At 43.0% G+C, this 18,928-nt stretch overlaps 1 protein-coding gene across 1 annotated transcript in view; it reads left to right on the top strand.

Annotated features, from left to right (window-relative positions):
* Nucleotides 1-18,928, top strand: part of EXT1 (exostosin glycosyltransferase 1) — a 188,378-nt gene that overhangs the window by 156,628 nt on the left and 12,822 nt on the right. Inside the window, exons 2-5 of the mRNA XM_009277209.2 lie at nt 6,560-6,653; nt 9,442-9,549; nt 13,434-13,553; nt 18,608-18,740. Of these exons, the coding sequence (XP_009275484.1) occupies nt 6,560-6,653; nt 9,442-9,549; nt 13,434-13,553; nt 18,608-18,740 (455 nt within the window). The remainder of the gene's footprint in view (nt 1-6,559; nt 6,654-9,441; nt 9,550-13,433; nt 13,554-18,607; nt 18,741-18,928) is intronic.

Here is an 18,928-nt window from a genome sequence, read left to right as displayed (position 1 = left end):
CGGGCCCCCCCCCCCGCCATACTGGGAGCCAGTTGGATAGTATTTGGCAGCCCAAATGTTGTGCGTGCTTTGCATGCACTGTATAGATTTACAGGGCATTCTGTGTAAATATTTAGACAAAAATCGTTAGAGCATTTTTATTTGTTAGAATGAACCTTGACTTCAATGGCTTGTGTATCCAAATGTTTCTGTGCATAATATCTAAGTGAACTGAATCCAACCATGATGTCACTGAAGACTTTAAACGTGACTTAAATTTCAATGGTTACTGTCCATCTTAACTGTAATGAAGTTCCATTAGCAGTACATTAAAGTGAAAACTCTACTTCCCTGTTTTTCTTTGTTAATCCAACCTTCTGAACTAAAAGAAGATGCTGGCATGGAAAGGAGAAAACAGTTGTACCTTGACATTAGCTGCTGGATGTTTGCAGAGTTTCATTTCCATTGCCAGGCCTAGAAGAATCATGCAGGATTTTCATTAATTTAGCAGCATTTTCAGATTGGGCTCATGCTCATACCTGTACTCGGCCATTACCTGTGTGCCGAAATCACTCTTCACGCACATTGCTGCTGTACTTACACCGCAGCATCCCTTGGAGTTCTGCAGCCAGGGCAGCATGGCGGCGGCTGCTGTGGTAATGAACCAAGCTGAAAGAAATACTCCAATGGCTGCCTTTCAGCACTTGGCAAGAAAATCCTTTTTATGTTAGTTTCAAGGTCGTCAGATATCATTATAGCCCAGTATTAAAAATTTCAAAGAAAGAAGGCAGTGTGTTTGATTTATAGAATAATTATCTAGCTTTAGCTCTAACTTGGCTTTGGCAATGGTTTTGCAAGCACCTGAAAATTAAATCCATTTTTTATGGCACTACAAGGTATTATCTCACAGCAAATGATAATTAAACACCTGTGAAATCAATTAGCCCTTTAAGCAGGGGGAAAAAAAGTTTTCCAATTATGTTTTTGCACCTCCAAACTTTCTAATTCCAGAACCAGCGCTTGCGGAGAGGGAGATGAACTGCCAGCCAGTAGCCTGTTAACCGGCATTAAGATCACCCTGAAGCATTGCGCAGCCGTAAATCCGAAAGCAAGCAGTTCACGGTGACGGCACCCTTCCAAGTAGGATACGTTAGCCTTTCAAGCTCAGTCTTGGGCAGCTATCTATCTGACGCACAGCTGAGCTGTCAGCTTTTCTACAAAGACAGTTACTCACTTGGTGTTTTCAATGCCAAGTTTTACTTGACAGTTTATTCAAAAGCCAACATACCTTAATGGAAACCAAGCAACGAGACGCTCCGTGTGACAGAGTGGGTTTCTTTTCAGGCTCTCCAGCCAGTAGTTCAGAGCCATCTGCATTAAGCATTCACACATGGAAAACTGGCTGATTGGTTAATAGCTGAAACTGAATATACTGGAAAACTGGGAAACACTCTGCCACTTAGCCTTGCATTGTAGGTGTTTAATATCTGTCCTTGTTGTAGCACTTGAACTGATGCAGAGACTTTTGGAACATGCAGCGCGCATTCGTGGGCTTGCAGATTCAGGGCGGGAGCCCTGGACATAGTTGGTTAAGTGCCATCGCAATTTTTGGCTCGGGAGAGAAAAAAACAGCTACAGCGGTATGTGCTGATACTCCCTGCCAAAGATGAGCTCCAGCATCTTCCAAAAGATGGATTATGTGTGGCACTGTTAAAATATGTACTGCTGGGTTAAACCCATTGTATTTGGTTTGAGTTCTGCTCCTCTATTTCCATCTGAATTTTGATAGCCATAACATATGGCTGGTTTTCCGTGAGTGCTGTATCACCAGAGGGGAGGAAGGCAGGTGAGGACGCTCAGGTTAGCATTCCTAAGGTCTGTCTAGCTGTTGGAGAAGCCACCAGTCATCTGTATCTCAGGTTTTCCATCTATGAAATGGGAATGGTGATGGTATCCCATATCAGTGTTCAGAGGATTAGGTAAGAAAATATGTACACTGCTTTGTGATTCCTACGTGACAGGTGACATATAGCTGGCTAAAGAATGATAATCATTACATCTAGGTAGCTGGACATATCTGCTGGTCTAAACAGCCAACGTCTTTTTAGACCTCTCTTCAATCAGTGGTGATGACGACGTAGCTTTGGAAAAAAACAGTTTATATTAAAATTGGTAGTGAAAATATTTCCCAGGCTAGTTTATAATCTCTAAGTGTAGTGACATGGAGAAATGCTTAGGCTGTAAGAAGGAATGTATGGCATGGCTGATTAGTCACTGCAGAGCCTCTGCAGCCTGCCCAGGCTCCTTGGGATAATGGTGAACCAGGAATCCCAAGCAGCTCTCTAATCCACGTGCTGATTGACAAGGTCGGCACATCAGAAGAAAAAAGAAAGGTGGGGGGGGGATGGGGAAAGACAGAAGCAATGTGTTGGATCAAGAAGTTAAAATGGTAAGAGCATTTGGCTGAGCAGTGTTTCTCCTTCGGTAATTGCCCACACGGCGTTGCAGTGTTTACACCTGCATGATAGATGGGGCCGAACATGTTTTCTCAGCTATGGGTGGTAGCAGGGAGGGGATATTTCAATTAAAGTGTGAATAAATTAGAACTGATTACAAATAGAGCTATTTGTTTATGCTGCCTAAAAAGGTATTAGCTGTGAACAAGGTGCACTTAATCATTACACAAGGAAGCCTGAAAGTTAATAAAACACACTGCTGATCCTTACAGAGGGATGCCAGCTTTGGGTTAAATCTGCAGCTATTTTAGTTTTAAAGCCCCAACTGTCATTTTAAAGGCATATGCGTTTTGGATTTTAACACGTTTGAATGATGCAGCTGAGGCCCAGGCCAAGCCGACCCTAAAATTGGCAGTAAAATGTTACCTCCGTGCAAGCATGCAGAATGAAGGAATACAGGAATATGAGCAATAAGCATGTGCCCCCCTCTCCCCGGCAGTCTTCTAACATGGAAACCAGGAGCTTTCTGGAAATAAATACCCTCCGAGCAAAGCAGAGGACTTCTCTCAAAGCTTTCCTACAGTAAATGCTTGGGAAGATTAACGGCCAGCAGTAAAGGAAAGTGCCAGAAGGAGTGTGACACCGAAGCAGCACAGTAAGGAAGAAGTGCCCGGCCAGCTGCCCACATGGTGCCCCGCAGTGCTGGTCTTCGCTCCGATTCCTCATCTGCAAGTGGAGCCTGAAAAACCTCCGTAGCCGGGTAAAACCAGAGCGTCTGGATAGGCAGGTAGTGCAGAGCTGTCCCCACAAGCTGGCAGCTCCAGGTTTGCAGAAACCACAGCAATGCAAGCTGGAAGATCGTAACAAATCTCCCTGCCATCTTCAGATGTTACCGGCTAATGGAAATAAGTAGTTCTGAAAACAGATATAACCCCCATTGCCAGGGGAGAAGAAGAGGAGGAGGCTCTGGAAGAACCTCTTCTAAACACTTGACTATTTTCTCTGTAACTTAAGGCCCCACTGCCAGTTGCGAGCAGGGTTATAGTACTTCATTGCCTCCCTGAAGTCTTGTTGATTAGTCAGTGAAGATGGTGGGGAAATCAAGCCCGTCGTTGATGCGATACTGGTATTTGCAATAGATGCCAGATTGGTACTTAATGTACAAGTGTCTTGCTATAGCTGAGAGTGTGTTCCTAGATGTCTGCGCCAGCTCCGATTTCTCTCCTGGAGAAGTGAAGGAGAAATTTCAAGTCCAGCAAAGATTTAACTCCTATATCTACCTTTAAGCATAGAGATTATCTCACTGACTTCACTGAAAGCATTTCAAGTCAGAGTTAAGGGAAGTGCAGAGATGCTTTCAGGTGAGACATGTATGCTTCCAGTATGGAAAAATATGCCAATCATACATGAGCAATTTTGCTCCCCGACAAAACACCGGCAAAGCTCAAACCTCCTGCTGCGTGCGTGGTTCCTATGGGGCTGAATGGGAAGGAGTCTGAACCTGAAGGTTGCCCTGATGCCTTCTGTCCCTGCCATGGCCTGTGGGCTGACCTTCATTCACCAGGTGACATTTTTGTGGCCAAGGTCTCCTCCGAATGCTGCCTGGAAGTCTGAGAAAAACATGAAATGATCTCTGCTGCAGACTCGACTCTGAAGTACTATTTGGTACACGTAAATGATTTCCTCTGCAAGCAATGCTTCAAATTACAGAGCTATGCTTGCAGCTTGACAGAGATGTTTATGTATTTGTGGCTGGCTAGATGTGTTGTGTGAAAGGCGTTTCTGAATTTGTATTTAAACATACTGGGCTATCTTCTGTCTTTGAGCTAAGGCAGGGTGTCCCCATTGCTTTGCGTGCTACCCATGAACTAGTCGGAGTAAAATTAGCATCTTGTGTGTAAGGATTTCAAATACATGCTTGATGCTGGAGTGGTCGCTAAGGGGGATTAAACTGGAAATCAGTCCCTTAGCACTGTGCTCAAAGATCGTGTCGAGTCACCTTAAAACATTTGGGTTGAAATTGCAGAGAAATTTGTTCATGAGAAGCTCTGGTGCAATTCATTCACTGCAGCAGCTCTCGATGGATATTGCTTTACTCTGGGTCTGCTCCTGTTGTATTTGCAGGTTGTCCCTGAAGTGAGTGGAAATTTTGTGCCCATACATCAAGGTTAGGATGAGGCGCTCTGTGTACGTATGATGTAGATAAATTGCTTGATGACCATGAACAGTGCTATTCCAGAGCTCAGCAATAAATCACACATTAGGCTTTAAAACGCACAAATGGGAGCAAGACGCTAACTGGTTGCCAGGTGGGAAATGGCCAACAAAATCTTTTTCTTTTTTTTTCCTTTGTAAATCTATCCTAGTATCAGCAAATTAGATATGAAAGAAAAGGTGCCCAATATAAGATGTCGCTGGCATATGGAGGACTCACTTGCGCTGGCCTCGTTCTCTGCTTTTCTTTGTGTTCTGGTTCTGCCATCGACGTTTTGTGGATATTGTTGCATTCTGGGATATTAACAGGATTTTACATTTTTAGCTAGCTAATGATGGGGGACTTCTGACTGGCGTATTCTAGCCCTTCGGGGTATTCTGGTTTTGGTATTTATAAACATTTTCTGTCATACAATATGCAGTGAAAGCGATGAGCCTCAGACCTCTCGGTATGTAAAAAAGGAATGCTTAAAAATGGCAACTTTTTTTATTTTTTTGGTATTCCAGTTTCCTAATATTTACCCCTATGTACTGTGTCACTGCTGGCTGGTGAGCTGGGACATGGCTGCCAATCATTATCCCACACAGAGAAAAAGAAATTGCTGCCACTCAGATGGAATATGTATATATGTATTTTAACCAAAGTTGAGATAGGATTTTAAAAAAAAATGTACTTTGAAGTCTGTTTTGTAGTTTTAATTAATGCAACGAGGGTTTTTATTTTACTCTCAGTGGAGATAATCTTAATCCATTCACAGTGACCTTTTCTTGTGCAAATTAGCTATACACGCTTGTTTAAGCAAATGGGCCTTTGCAAGATGTCTCTTCCTAAAGATGGAGCTTATAATTGAAAATTGGCTTGCTCCCATCTGTCTGGCCTGTGTGAGAATACAAACGTCGATCCAGACTTTTTTATATATAAAATATAATCATATACACACATACATACATACACATATACACACATACAAAAAATAATTGCTCTGCCTGCAGGCTACGGTTAAATTAGATTATTAGTGTTAGAAAATTTCAGTGCCACAAGTTACTGTCAAAATAACATCTGTCTGCAGAGTCCAGGACGCTCTGGAGAACAGAGGGTGTTTAATCTGGATCCTTTTGTCTCAGACAAGGTTGATGCCTTTCACAGTTCCATGGGTTTGCTGGAAGTGCAGTTAGCTAATAACAGGCTGGAAACTGTTAGGATTTGATGTGTGGTTTTGGTGAATGGTTTTGAGGTGATTGATGGAATCAGAAAAAAACCCAGGAGTGTCTATAAGCACTTAAAGTTTTAATTTGGAGGAGCAGGGGTCATTGCAGCTATGTGGTTAATTGCCAAAATTTGGCAGTTTATCCCTCTCACCACACCTGACAATAACCACCAAGTGAGCCATTGTAACCCCCGGTCCCTTTTTTAGTGTCTGCTTGATAAGGGAAGATTTCTTTGGCATAGTTCGGATATTTTTTGCTTTGTACAAACCTCTTGCGCAGAAATGAACACAGTTGTGCATGACTTTGACTAAATCTGAATAGAAATCAGGGTCACAGAAGTGCCGCAACAATGCTTGGGTATCAAAATATTTAATATGTTTGTTGTTAGAATTCATGCACGCCTGTTTATATAGAAATGGCTGATTATTGCAAAGGCAAAATTATTTCCTTCCTCCTCAGTTTCATTACCACTCTTCCCAGCTCTCTCCCATGGTGGTTGCTCCTGAGGATGAACAAAAAGGAGCCGGAGAGATGGCTGACACACGCGTGCACGGAGGGAGCTAGTTAACCTGGTGGTGAGCGGTCTTGGTCGGAGATGATTTTATCCAGATGTGTCTCAACAGCTGTTTGCATTTTCATGCCCAGTTACTCTAGGACTCACCGCTAATTGAATTTTCTCTTTTCTCCCCTGTTCTTGTTAGGTATGATTACCGTGAAATGCTGCACAATGCCACTTTCTGTCTGGTTCCCCGTGGCCGTAGGCTTGGCTCTTTCAGGTTTCTGGAAGCCTTGCAGGTAAGAGCTGCAGTTTAAAGCATTGGCTACGCTGGCTGCAATTCAGTGTGCAATAGCAAGGAGGTGGGGAGGAGGGAAATGTGTTTCATTTCCCTAGCGGACAGTAATCCACTTTGCGAAAGCCTCTATTCATACTTCTGGAGCAATTGGCAGCTTCTTCCCAGGAGGGGCTGAGCACTGAGCTCATCTGAAGGTTGAATTGCGTTACCTCCAGAAAAAGGGTTTCCCTGGATGTGGTGAGGCTGAAAGTTTGGACCGGTTTAGAGCAGTATTTTACCAAGCTGTGAGACTTCCCGTGGGAGACACTGGCCCCTACAAGTAAGCCCTGGGGCAGTAAAAATAGCTTTTTGTTTTCGCTTAGCCAAAACAGACTTGCTTATGCATTGCCTGTCTTGAGATGGTGCTTGCTGAACATGCAGAAGGTTGCCTGGAGGTTGTAAACCCCAGACAGAAGCTTCAAATGAAGGTGGATATATGCTGATGAGTTCACAGTGTATCTGGGACAGCACCTGAATCCCCTTCACTTTTTAAAAACATTTTTGTTAATGGTCTCCCTTTTTTGCTGTTGGCCAGCAGCAGAGGGCAACGCAAAGGGGCTCCTGAGTCACTGTGGCAGCGAGGCTTGGCAGCACAGTGATCAAGCCTGACACTGACCTACTCCAGCTGCAGCTGCTGTGACCTTTTTTTTGGCAAGCATCAGCTCAGCCCTGGGGTCCTGGATCTTCAGTCAGCCATACAGAACATCTTGGGAGATGCTGCAGCTCCCCTCTAGGACTGGCATCTGGATTTCCAGGGGGGGCTGGAGTGGAGGGAAGGGGAGGTTGAGGCCCTTCTTGGTGTCAGTGAGATAGCAAATGAGGATGCCTTACAGGGTCCTGCCTCTGGGTGTCCTTTTGCCATTTGGGAAGTGTCCCAGCAATGGCAGTAAAGCTGTTAATGAATAGCATCACATTACTTTTCTTCATCAACCACAAAATGTCCCAGCCACTATTAGAGAGTATTGTTTACCGCAATGCAGAGCAGGATTCAGGTACCTAAGTGTAGGTGTATAATGTCATTTTAGAAGCCATGGGGTACCCTTCTGGCTCTCTGCTGCTTCTTCAGAAGGTCTCCAGTAGATCCTGTGTCATGTCTGCCAGCCTTTGATGGGTTTCTTGGATACCCTAGAGCATCCCAAATGCGCTGGACATTTAGGTTTAACCACTGAACCCTACACCTGCTGTCACATTTGAGATCCAAGTTCTGGACTGTCACTTACCTCTTTGCTCCTACTCAGGAGAAGATTAATAGCCTGCAAAGTGCTGTTCCCTGTCCAGCCTCTTCAGAGGAAGAAGTGGGACTGGCTTATTTGGGATGACGAGTCACTTCAGATCCTCCTGAAGAGCACTGCTCAGCTCTTCTCTCATCTGGGCCACAAGTCATGCAGCTTCTGTTAGATACATCGTCTCAGGAGAAGAAAGCAGGGAGCGTACCTCACTGTACAGAACTTGGAGGCTCCAAGTCGATGATGATAAACTAGAGGCACCGAGGATTTTCCTAGCAGGCTAGCAGCAGTATTCACCAATTATGATGAATTCCCAATTTCTGTCTGGCTCCAGGTCATGTTGAAAGACGTAATCCACATTAGTGGAATGTTTTAAACATGAAAACACATTGCTAAGTGTTTTCTGGTTGGCTTTTTTCATGCATTAATGTAATTTCCTTACAGAAGATCACAGTTCTTTATACATTATAAACACTGCTGTAATGCAGAGACTTGACCAGTCTAAGATCCTGTGTGTAATATACGTTACCAAGGAAGGTACAGCAGTCTGAAAAGTTCCCCTTTATACCATTTTTTGGGAGGTACAGGAGGGAATGACCCCAGTCTGGACCAAATTCAGAGCACTTAAGCTTGGCTTGATCCAAAAGAAACTGAACCAGAGCACAGGCTCGATGCAGATCCTCTGGTAATAGGTTCTTGCATCACATCAGAAGGTTCTTGCGTCACATCCAAACCATATTGGATCTTATGTTGTGATCCGGCTGACCAGAACATAGTGGCGATCATTTATTTACGGAAATACTGCCCTATTTACTGAATATTCGCAAACTTGCTGTCTGTGAAGAGGAACTTGTGCAACTCATAAAAGATTAAATAATTTAGACAGATCATACTGGTACGAAATAGATACTAAATGTGTATGCTTTTTGTTTGGTTTAAGACAGAAAGCAATTCTTATTTTTGTAGACAGGTCATGACAGATAAGTTGTGTTTGTGCGGTTGCCTCTGTTTGGAGAGCTGATATCAAATAGGATAGGGAATTCACTCCTTTGTGGAAAAAGTGCTCTGGAATTAAATACGATCTATATTTTCTGTAGGGTTGTCTTGCAACATACTATAAAAATTGAGGGAGTTAGCTCCCTGCTGAATGGTCCACAAAGCAGTGAGGGTGGCCATCATTTTGTATTAAATTCTCCGGTGTTACATCTGCAGCATTTTAACAGTTCTGCCCTCGTCTGGCAGTGTAAGCACCAGATTTCGGATGCCGCTCTCCATGCAAGCCCCACCTTTCAGTGAATATGAATAAGCGCAAAATGGAAAAACATAAAAAATTTTAAAAATTGGGCTGCCCTCCTGTGTACTCTAGCTTCTGGTGTTCTTTGCCACGTTGCCTCTCCTTCTGACCACCTTCACGAGAGCTGGCTCAGAGCTTGTGCAGAAAATGACAGTAATGGTGCGAACCTCAAAGCTTGCCCTAATGGTCGGGTACCCGCTAACGGCTGCAATGCCTCTGTGTGCGTGCAGGCTGCCTGTGTCCCAGTTATGCTCAGCAACGGATGGGAGTTGCCGTTCTCGGAAGTGATTGATTGGAACCAAGCTGCCGTCATAGGCGATGAGAGATTGTTATTACAGGTAAGAAAAAGACCGTGGCCTTCAGTGGATGAGTTGATTATTGCTGCCGCCATCTAAATGGACAGGGAAGATGAATCCAAAAGGTCAGGGCTGTAAAAGAATTTTTATCATGAAGGGATTGTCTGTGTCATACTGGCTATGAACTCATTAATATGACATCATTCATTTTTTGACCTGAAGGTCATTGCAGCCACCAGGCCACATTCTTACAACGCAGGAGACACTTATTTTTCCTAAGAGCATGAAATTTCTTCTGGTGTGGAGCACCTGGATGCCTCTCTGAGGCAGAGCTGTCCTGGACCGGGTGCTGTGATGAGAGAGAAAACATTTGAAGGCGGGTTCTGCTCTAGTCCTTCAGAAATGGTTTATCCTCAGGGGTCCCACCAGCGCTGTGTGTCTGGCTGGCAAGTACTGAAGGGACTCCTCAGGAAAGCAGGTATTTTCTCAGGCAGGAGTTACCGCCTAACAGTTTTGTGGGAAGCAGAAGCTGTCCCTTTTCTGATGCCTGGACTATGTAGCATTGCTTTCTGAAGCAGTGTTCATGTCACTTATTGTTAATCTCCTTGAGCTCATGGAACAAAAGCGGGCTGAGAAGTTAGAAATTCCCTGCTACCTTCAGCATCTACTTTGGTTTTAAATTCACTAGATTTTTTTTTTTTTCTGTTTCCCTAGTGGGTTGTGTAGTCTAAATACATTCTGTAAAGTATGTGGAGAAGTTGATGTTAGGAAAACTTCTTGAAAAATTGGTTTCCCCAAAGTAGCATTTGATAAAACGCCATTGCCCAGCATGAAGCTGAGATCCACAAGATCTGGAATAGCCACTAAGTAGCCACTAAGAGGGTTTTTTTTTAATGGTTGAATTTAACACATTTCCAAAGTGGCAAGCTATTGTCATCCATGGAGAGAAGCCTTCAAAGGTACAGGTGCCTTGGCACCCCAAAAATGAAGTACCTTTGAAAATCTCATTAGATGCCTATTTACTTGTCTGAAGAAGTAAATATTTGTGAAGAGCTGGCCTAGCAAGCCTTGCAAAGTGCTGCCTATTCTCCTTAATGTGATACAAGCTGCAAATATAAAAGGGCCATTTGATTTTTGCTTCTGTGGACAGCACATTTTTCTGAGCAAAATTATTTCTCTCTTTAAATAATAATAATTTGCTGATCTTCATGCTTTCTGGTAACATGCCATTCGTTCTCTTCACAGCTGCTTCCATATTGAACAGCTACTGCACCGTTATTAACAGTGTTTTTAAAGAGCTGGCAGAAGGCCTGAATGTCTGCTCTGGGAAATGTTTTTGTTATGTTACAGTTTTTCATTTCCTGTTTGAGAGCAGCTCGGATGTTTTTATTTGCATATTCTCCTCATCATAGCACTAGGAGAGCTTAATCCAGCCTTTCTGCATTTATTTGTGCAGGGTGGTTTTTCCCTTCCCTCTACTTATTACTGAAATGACCTTTTATTAAGACGTCATCCAGTTCTAATAATTCCAGTGTAATCCTGCCAGATTACTATTAATGCATCATTTTCCCCACCTGTCTTTCTGGACAAGTAGATTAATAACTAATAGGCAAATGCAGTTAAAATGGGAGCTCTGATTTTTCTTCCCAGCTGTTGTAACGGAGCAGGCACCAAGGCTTTTTTTTAACCTTAGCACTGTGTTTGCAGGCACTCACAAGCACGGTGTGGTCTGTAAAATCATAACTTCTTTCTGTAACCTTCACAGTCAGAGCAGCCTTCCCTTTCAACAGGCGTAGTTGGGAATGAGTATTGATTTTATTTCTTGCTCACATATATGCACACACACGCAAGGTTGCACGTAATGCAAAGAAATGAATGAGTTTATAGAAAAAATGCCGTATCACCACTGTGAAGTGACTTTGATCATGTGTTTGCTGTTGATAATGATCCCAGGTGTGATCAATACACATCTGCATACAGCCAGTACAGGTGATGTTCATTATCCCTCTTCTTATTGGAACTTATTGGAAAAATAATGAAAAGAAAGAATATTCACCTCAAAAGATGAAATTTGATGCAGTTATTTAACATTCTGGACTAGTGATGTGATCAGTTAGAAAAACATGTACTAATACATGTTTTTAGCTTCTATCTTTCATACTAGTTTTGCAGGGAATATTTTACCTAAAGACCTATATTTTACCTAAAGAGCCTATAGCGAAGGAACATAAAGTACCATCTTCGACAGTCTGACCATTTTCTTCTGTTCCACCTTGCTGTAGTGCTAACTCTCTTATAAGCTCAAATTCTCTATTATAGTTAGCAGTGTCTCTATGATGAAGGGCTAAGAGACGAAGGTCTTAGAGAGCAGAGATTGTCCCATCTGACACTGCACCCATCTGACACTGTGGAGCCGTGGTCCTGTGGGACAGTGTCCAGACCTGGATGCAAACAACGCAGTAAAGAATTTACTGATTCTTGTGGAAATTTTTTACATGTAAATTCTTAAAATCTCAGATTTTCTTCAGGAAAATGTTTCATGTGAAATCATTTGATTCAGGAGCATGTGAAAGCAAATAATGATCACTGCCACCTCTCAATATTTTAGGAATAAGCAAAGAGTGTTCTGGTCAGGAAAGGGCAGGATGTGGTGGGGTGCAGGTAAACTTCCGAACGAGCTGGGATGTGCAAAAAGCAACACACAGCCCAGGTATATGCTTTTACAACTAATGATTTAGGTAAAAGATTTATGAGAAATGAGTGTCTGAGGAGTGAGACACAGCCCAGGTATATGCTTTTACAACTAATGATTTAGGTAAAAGATTTATGAGAAATGAGTGTCTGAGAGGAGTGAGCGAGCGGCTGTGTGGTGCTTAGCTGCCAGCTGGGGTTAAACCACGACAGTCGCCTAATTTGAAATCACAAAAAAGTAGGCACAAAAGCACAATTCTTCATTCCTAGAAAAAATGAAGACAAATCAGCAACATATCCTAGATGCCTTTCTAATGCTGTGAGTAACCCTTGTAATTGAAGCAAACTGCAGTTAAATTCACTTGATAATATCAATTTGCATTGTCAAAGTGGTGTACTGGAGGCCTTGGTCAAGGTCCTAAGTTAAAGAATGATACGTACGTACATTAGTTTCCCCCCAGTGTGGAAGAGGGACGTGAGGATGGGGAAAGACGTAGAAGTGAAGCCCTCCCCTCCTGATCCAGTGAGCAGTTACTTTTTTAACGGTAAAGCGTTGCAGCAGGACAATTTGGGTTATTTGTAAGGCAACTTATACCAGAATTAACGTGTTGATTTAATGGAGAGGGGAAAAAAGAAGCGGTGTTTCCCCTTGTGAATAACAGGTGGTGTGGGAGACGTTATTCTTTCCACCCACAGTAATTAGTAAAATGCAATTTGATCCACAGGCTCCCAAAAAGTGGAGTCTTACTTAAGGTGTTGCTATGTTTTCCTTAGGGCACTTAGTGTTGCCATGCTGCGGTAAATGCAATTCCAGATCCCTTTAATATATTTTGAGAGTCGGGATTATTGTTGGACTCTCAAGACCTGCAGGTACTAGTTTGTTGAAATACTAGTCCATGAAAAGCTTTGTGCATGAGGGATGTATGGAGGAGCTCCTTACTGTGCCATGCCACAGCGCTGGGGAGAGCCATAAAATTTTGTTACCATAAAATAACCAAAAACTAAAAGAAAGCAGATTAAAAAAAAATTCATATTCAGTACCAAAGGTTATAAAGGGCTGTGTCTCATTCGTTTTACATCAAGGCTTTAACTGTTGACACAGGCATCTCTGTCAGACAGGAGTGCTGAAGCTGTGCAGCTTGCTAATAGAGGAGAGGGCTTGTCAGCAGCATATTAATTTGATGAGATTGCATTGTTTTCTGAAGCTTCTGACTATATTACATCTTGTATTACAGATTCCTTCTACAATCAGGTCTATCCATCAGGATAAAATCCTAGCACTTAGACAGCAGACACAGTTCTTGTGGGAGGCTTATTTTTCTTCAGTTGAGAAGATTGTATTGACTACACTAGAGGTGAGTAAAAATTGTCTGGGACCTTGCCGAGCAGCGAGGTTTCTGCACCCGTCCAGCTGCTCCTGTCCTCAGCTGGCGTCAGACCTTGGTTTTCATGACATGCAATTGGTCACTGGGAAAAAAGCTCAGGATCTTGATAAGTTTTCTCCCCTAAGGAAATCCTTTCTTCATTATCGTAATCTACATTAGAAAACTGACACAATGAAAAATGGGAGTGACTGAACACATGGAAAAGTTGTCATGTGTGATCTTGCCTTCACAAGGCTTTATGGCTTATGAATCACTATTCCTTGTTATTGGTAGTGAATGTGTTTCTTTAAGAAACCTTTCTGGAATTCATTTTGGAAAAAATACTACTGTAAAGCTCTTTCTTGACCACTCCTGAACATTTTGATGCCTTGTGACGGGGCCATTGGTCTGGCTGAAGGAAAAGGGGGGGCTTGTAAATCACTGTGTCTTACCTTCACACACAGGATAAGGGAAAGGCCTGATCATCCTTATAAAATATTAATAAATAATCATAATCAGACTGCTATTAAACAGGGAGACATATGATCTCAAATGTGGAGAGAATCCTTTCTGAATTCAGAGACAGAGGAGAGATGAAAGGCTCTTTAGAAGTAGGGCCCAGGCTACAATTTCAAAAGCAGGTTTCTCTTCTAATTGTTTTGCAATTTTCCACATAAATTTTTGACACATTTTTACCACTGAAAGTGGCTTACTGTGTAGGTGCAAATGCATTCGTCTTATGCTAATGCTTCTGCAATTGCGTCCGTCTTTGTGCACAGTTGTAAAGCTCCACATTTCCCGCTGTGCCTGCTTTCCCCTGAAAACTGCAAATGAGTGCTGCTGCCTGCAGTACAGGTTGCCCATGGCTGATCTACCTCCAGCTGCTGCAAGACAGTCTCTTAGGTTTTTCTGTGCCAGTGAAGAAAACCAGCCAGGGAACATTTTCAGAGCCCCTGGCATAGCTATTATCCTCGCAACACTCTCCTCCGCCCGGAAGAGCATGTCTTCATCTGTGCTGCCTGTTGGGAACTGGTGTGCATCCTCAAACTCCCCATAAGCACTGATGAGAGAGTGATAATTATCACAGCCCATGCCAGGATCGGACTAACAAAGCTGGAAGACCACGTGCCAGTGCTCGCAGTCTAATTTACCCTTACAGAAGTACCCTTAAGGGAAATCAGGGTGCCTCATGTATCATCTGCCCCTTCCCTACACGCACCTTGTTATCGTTAGGGATTGCTAAAAGGAGAGGGGCGCACGGCTGTCCTCGCTGCACCTCTCCTGCCTGTGCTGGGGCTGGTCTCGAGGGGACGTAACCTGCAGCCCCCCTGGCCATGGTGTCCATTGCATCAAGCTCCAATGCTCACAGATGTGTCTTTAGCGCTGCACTGGGACACGTTGGCCCATGTGGCCACAGGTGCCCAGGGGACAGCAAAACCCGTAATAAAGCTGAAGCGGCTGGGCAACCAGCAAGCTGGAGTTTCCGCTCAGAGGAGAAAAACTAAAGTGAAAACAAAAATTTTCCTGGAAGGTTTAATTTAATGAAACCGAGTAATATACGCCTGGTGTTGAAGTTATGTTCTGGTTTTTTTCATTTGTTTGCAAGGGTGGTTTTGGTTTGAGGGTTTTTTTGTTTATTTTTTAATTCAGGACTCTCAGAAATTTTTGAGACACCTAAGAGGGATTCTGTTCTTATGAACAGATACTCGTTTCACATTTCAACTTGCCTAAGTAAAGTCCTGAGTTAACTTTCCTTAGGAAAGGAATAAAACAGTTGAGAGTGATTTTTGGTGTCCGAAATCTGCAAGCAGTATATCCTCTTCTTAAAATCTGATGTCTGGAAGTAAATTCCTAGCAGGATTATTTTTTTCTGGTGGATGTTATCCATGTTCTGTTGTAACACTGTTGTGTCAGAGTGCTCTGATGGTGCTAGATACCATCAGAATAATCACTTGCCTGCTAACTGCAGTGCTGGTGTATGTCCAGGTGTGAGGATATCAGTACAGAAAAAGTCTTCACCAACTCAGGTGTCTGCAAGGACATCACAGCTCTCCTCTGCCCTTTATCCTGGACACCTCTGAAAACATTAAGACACATTTTAAGGTCCTTGATCTTCTCACAGCATTTGGTGGCCTAAGCCAAACAGCTTATAGCCCAAAATGAGAGTTTGAATCATTTGGCCAGCAACCCCATATTGCAGGCAAAGAGGAACTGCCTGGTGCTGTGGACATGGTGTGGGTTAGGAAACGATGTTCATGAGTGTCTGCTGTAGGCTGGTGAGTGGGACCACTGGCAGCGCAGCAGTGGACTGCTACAAACACCATCCGGACACATGCTCCAGTGTATCTACACTTTTTCAGCTTGGTCTTCTCTGAAAACAAACCCAAAACTTCCTTAAAGCCCTGTACGGCACGCTCAGTCTTCCACTCAGGAAGAGGAGGGGAGAGGGACAGCACAAAGTACAGACAAGAAATGTTTGATGCTTGGCCGGGGTATGTTGAGAAGCAGCAATGATTAAGGCAATATGTCAACTTTTTGAAGTGTGAGGATGAGGGAGACAAAAATATTAGACTATTAATGAATTCCAAAAAGAAAAAGGAGATCTCACCAGAGATCCTAACCCCTTCCTCCTCTGATTACACTTCCTGTCATGCCTCATTCATTGGAGAGACCATGTAGCTGCTGTCTCTGCAATATGTGCAATGCTATACACTCTGCATTTTAATTGATTGGTCCTCCATGTTATCTTTTTTTATACTTTTCTGTTCTCTTTCTGCCAAGTTGTCTTTTCTCCCCTCTATCATGACAGACAGCTAGGTTTCTTATGTAGACCAGGAGTGTGATAAATTAATCTCCCATTTGTTAACTGTGATAAATCACCGAGGCCACTCCCCAGCCTGGTGCGGAACCACGCTGGTGAGATTTGTGTGCCTGACATGCACCAAAGGCTGCGTGTGCTTCATGGCACCAGGGGCCTGCTCCATGTTAGAGCTGCGCTCCGCTCCGGGTGCACTGAGGCAGCGTTGAATGCGAGCCACATGTTTCCCCTGCAGCCTTGTTGGCTACCAGCGCGGTGGAAAACTCCACCGTCTGTGAAAAACTCCTGACCATGTAAATTCACAGACTTCTCCTTATCTGATTATGTCCCAGTTCTGAGAAAGCAGGAGGAAGGAGCTGTAATATTTAAGCTTTGTGGTAAACACTCAAAAATACGTACTTTCTAGGTTCTGTCTTTGTTTAGTGGCATAACTTGCAGATGGAGAAACAGCAGTCATCGTCTTTTTTTCCTCTCCCCACTACCATGCAGGAGATCTGACAACTGATACACCTAACTTTCCAAACAGAAGTACTCAGACACGCTCTTGTCAATGATGGAAATACAGTCCTAAGTCTGTTATTCCGAGACCAAAAAAAAAGTTAAATTAACTTACGCATGTGAGCGAATTACTGCATATTAGCTATAGTAATTGGCTGTAGGCAAAATTCAGACAAGCATGCAAACACCTAACATTTGCCGCAGTTTAGCAGTACGTGTATCGCCACCAGCAGTGGATTGTCTAGCACAATGTAACTGGTGTTTTAATGTTTTTTTGTCACGACAATCAAAAATTCCAGGAAAACCACTGCTTGTGGCAACACATATTCATGTTCTGTATTGACCAAATGTCCCTGAACTCAGCTGCTTACATAGATTTTAGCTTGTTTAGGCCAGCAGCTGCTTTTGTGCAGCTCGTGTTGGGTCTTTTTGCTTGCTTTTGGTTTCCCTGTGCTGTGGGTATATACCTTCTTCAGTTCTATAGTTTTTAAGGCCAGAATGAATGATGAGGGATCAGATTTAGTCCAAGTTCAGAGCCATAGAGTTTTACCTAGATACACCCATGTTAAGGCCAGAGACATGAGGTTAGGAGAACCAACGTGTTCTTGGCACTTGAGCCCTGTTTAATGCATAAACCACCAGTTACGTGAAATCTCCGTAGGAGATCACAGAAGATGAGCTGGAGAAGAAGGCAAGGCAATCCTGCGTAGCCAACTTGGGGGAAAATTCTTTCTTCACCAGCCCCTGGCCCTTTGCAATGTCCCATTTCCAGACCTGCCAACCTCTGATGCTCTGAGGCAAGGCAAATCTGTAAGAACACGTGGCCCAACAGCGAATTGCGCTTAGAAAGTTGCATCTTATTTGGAGGCTGAATTTGTCCAGTTACAGCTTCCCACCACTGAATACTGTTATGCCTTTGCAGCAAGTTTGAAAAAACTCCCATCGGTGTAAGAACCACTATGGTTCTTGCATACAGGCATCTGATGTGAAGTAACTGTAATTAGTTTTATAAATACATATCAGTTGTACAGCCTGGTATCTTTTTCTGTGGCTTGCAGTATTCTAGACAACAAAGTAGATGACCTAGCAATCTGTTCAGACCTTAAAAATCCAGGAGTCTGTGTTTGTGGCCCTCTACAGAGACAGACAGTAGTTGCCAAAAGATCTTTTTCTGTTTCATCCAACAAGGAACTGTTACAGAACTGTGATGTGGAATCAGTGATGTATCTGAATGCTAATATCCCTTTATAATTAAGCAAAAATGAATAATTAGTGCAGCCTGATTTGCTGAAAGTCTTTGTGGTTTTGAACGCTCTCATTATCTCAAAATAATACCTACCTTTGTAATGCCATTCTCAAATAATTATCTTCTGTGAGCTCTGGATAGTAAAACTGACAATGAACTAATCGGGCTTACACCTGCTAAGATACTCTAATAGACAAAATATTTGACTTGAAATACAAAATGCAATGAATTGCAAGGTCCCCATGTCCAGAGAGACTAATGAGGTGCTCTGAAACCTATTGCGCAAAGCCTGAGCTGCTGAAGTGGTGTCAAAGTGTGCAGGTTCTGTGTCATTTTAAGAGAGATGAAGCAGGAATGTCTAGTAATTTGTGTGCCTCAGCTTTTTGCAAAATGGGTGATGATTCCAGTCAGCTGGAGTCCCTGAAGCTTCTACCAGTGACTATTACAATATATTTAAAAATCATCACCTCTCTTGTTTTCCAGATTATTCAGGACAGAATATTTAAGCACATATCACGTAACAGCTTAATATGGAACAAACATCCTGGAGGGTTATTTGTACTGCCACAGTATTCCTCATATCTGGGAGATTTTCCTTACTACTATGCTAATCTCGGTGAGTGAATCCTTGCTATAATCTAGTGGTATTTGGAATTTCTAGTGGAAATTCGGAATTCGATCTTTGAGTAGCATGTGCCAAGTGACTTACCATTCATTTCTAGTTAATGATGCCTTTCGTTTATCCTGTCTCAATCATCCCTGCCTACTGTAGACTGGAATGTCTCTGACTCATCAACATGCATC

This window comes from Aptenodytes forsteri, unplaced genomic scaffold, assembly GCF_000699145.1.
Source record: "Aptenodytes forsteri isolate BGI_AS27 unplaced genomic scaffold, ASM69914v1 Scaffold49, whole genome shotgun sequence".
NCBI classification, from domain to species: Eukaryota; Metazoa; Chordata; class Aves; order Sphenisciformes; family Spheniscidae; genus Aptenodytes; species Aptenodytes forsteri.
This window is presented reverse-complemented; position numbering and strand designations above follow the sequence as displayed.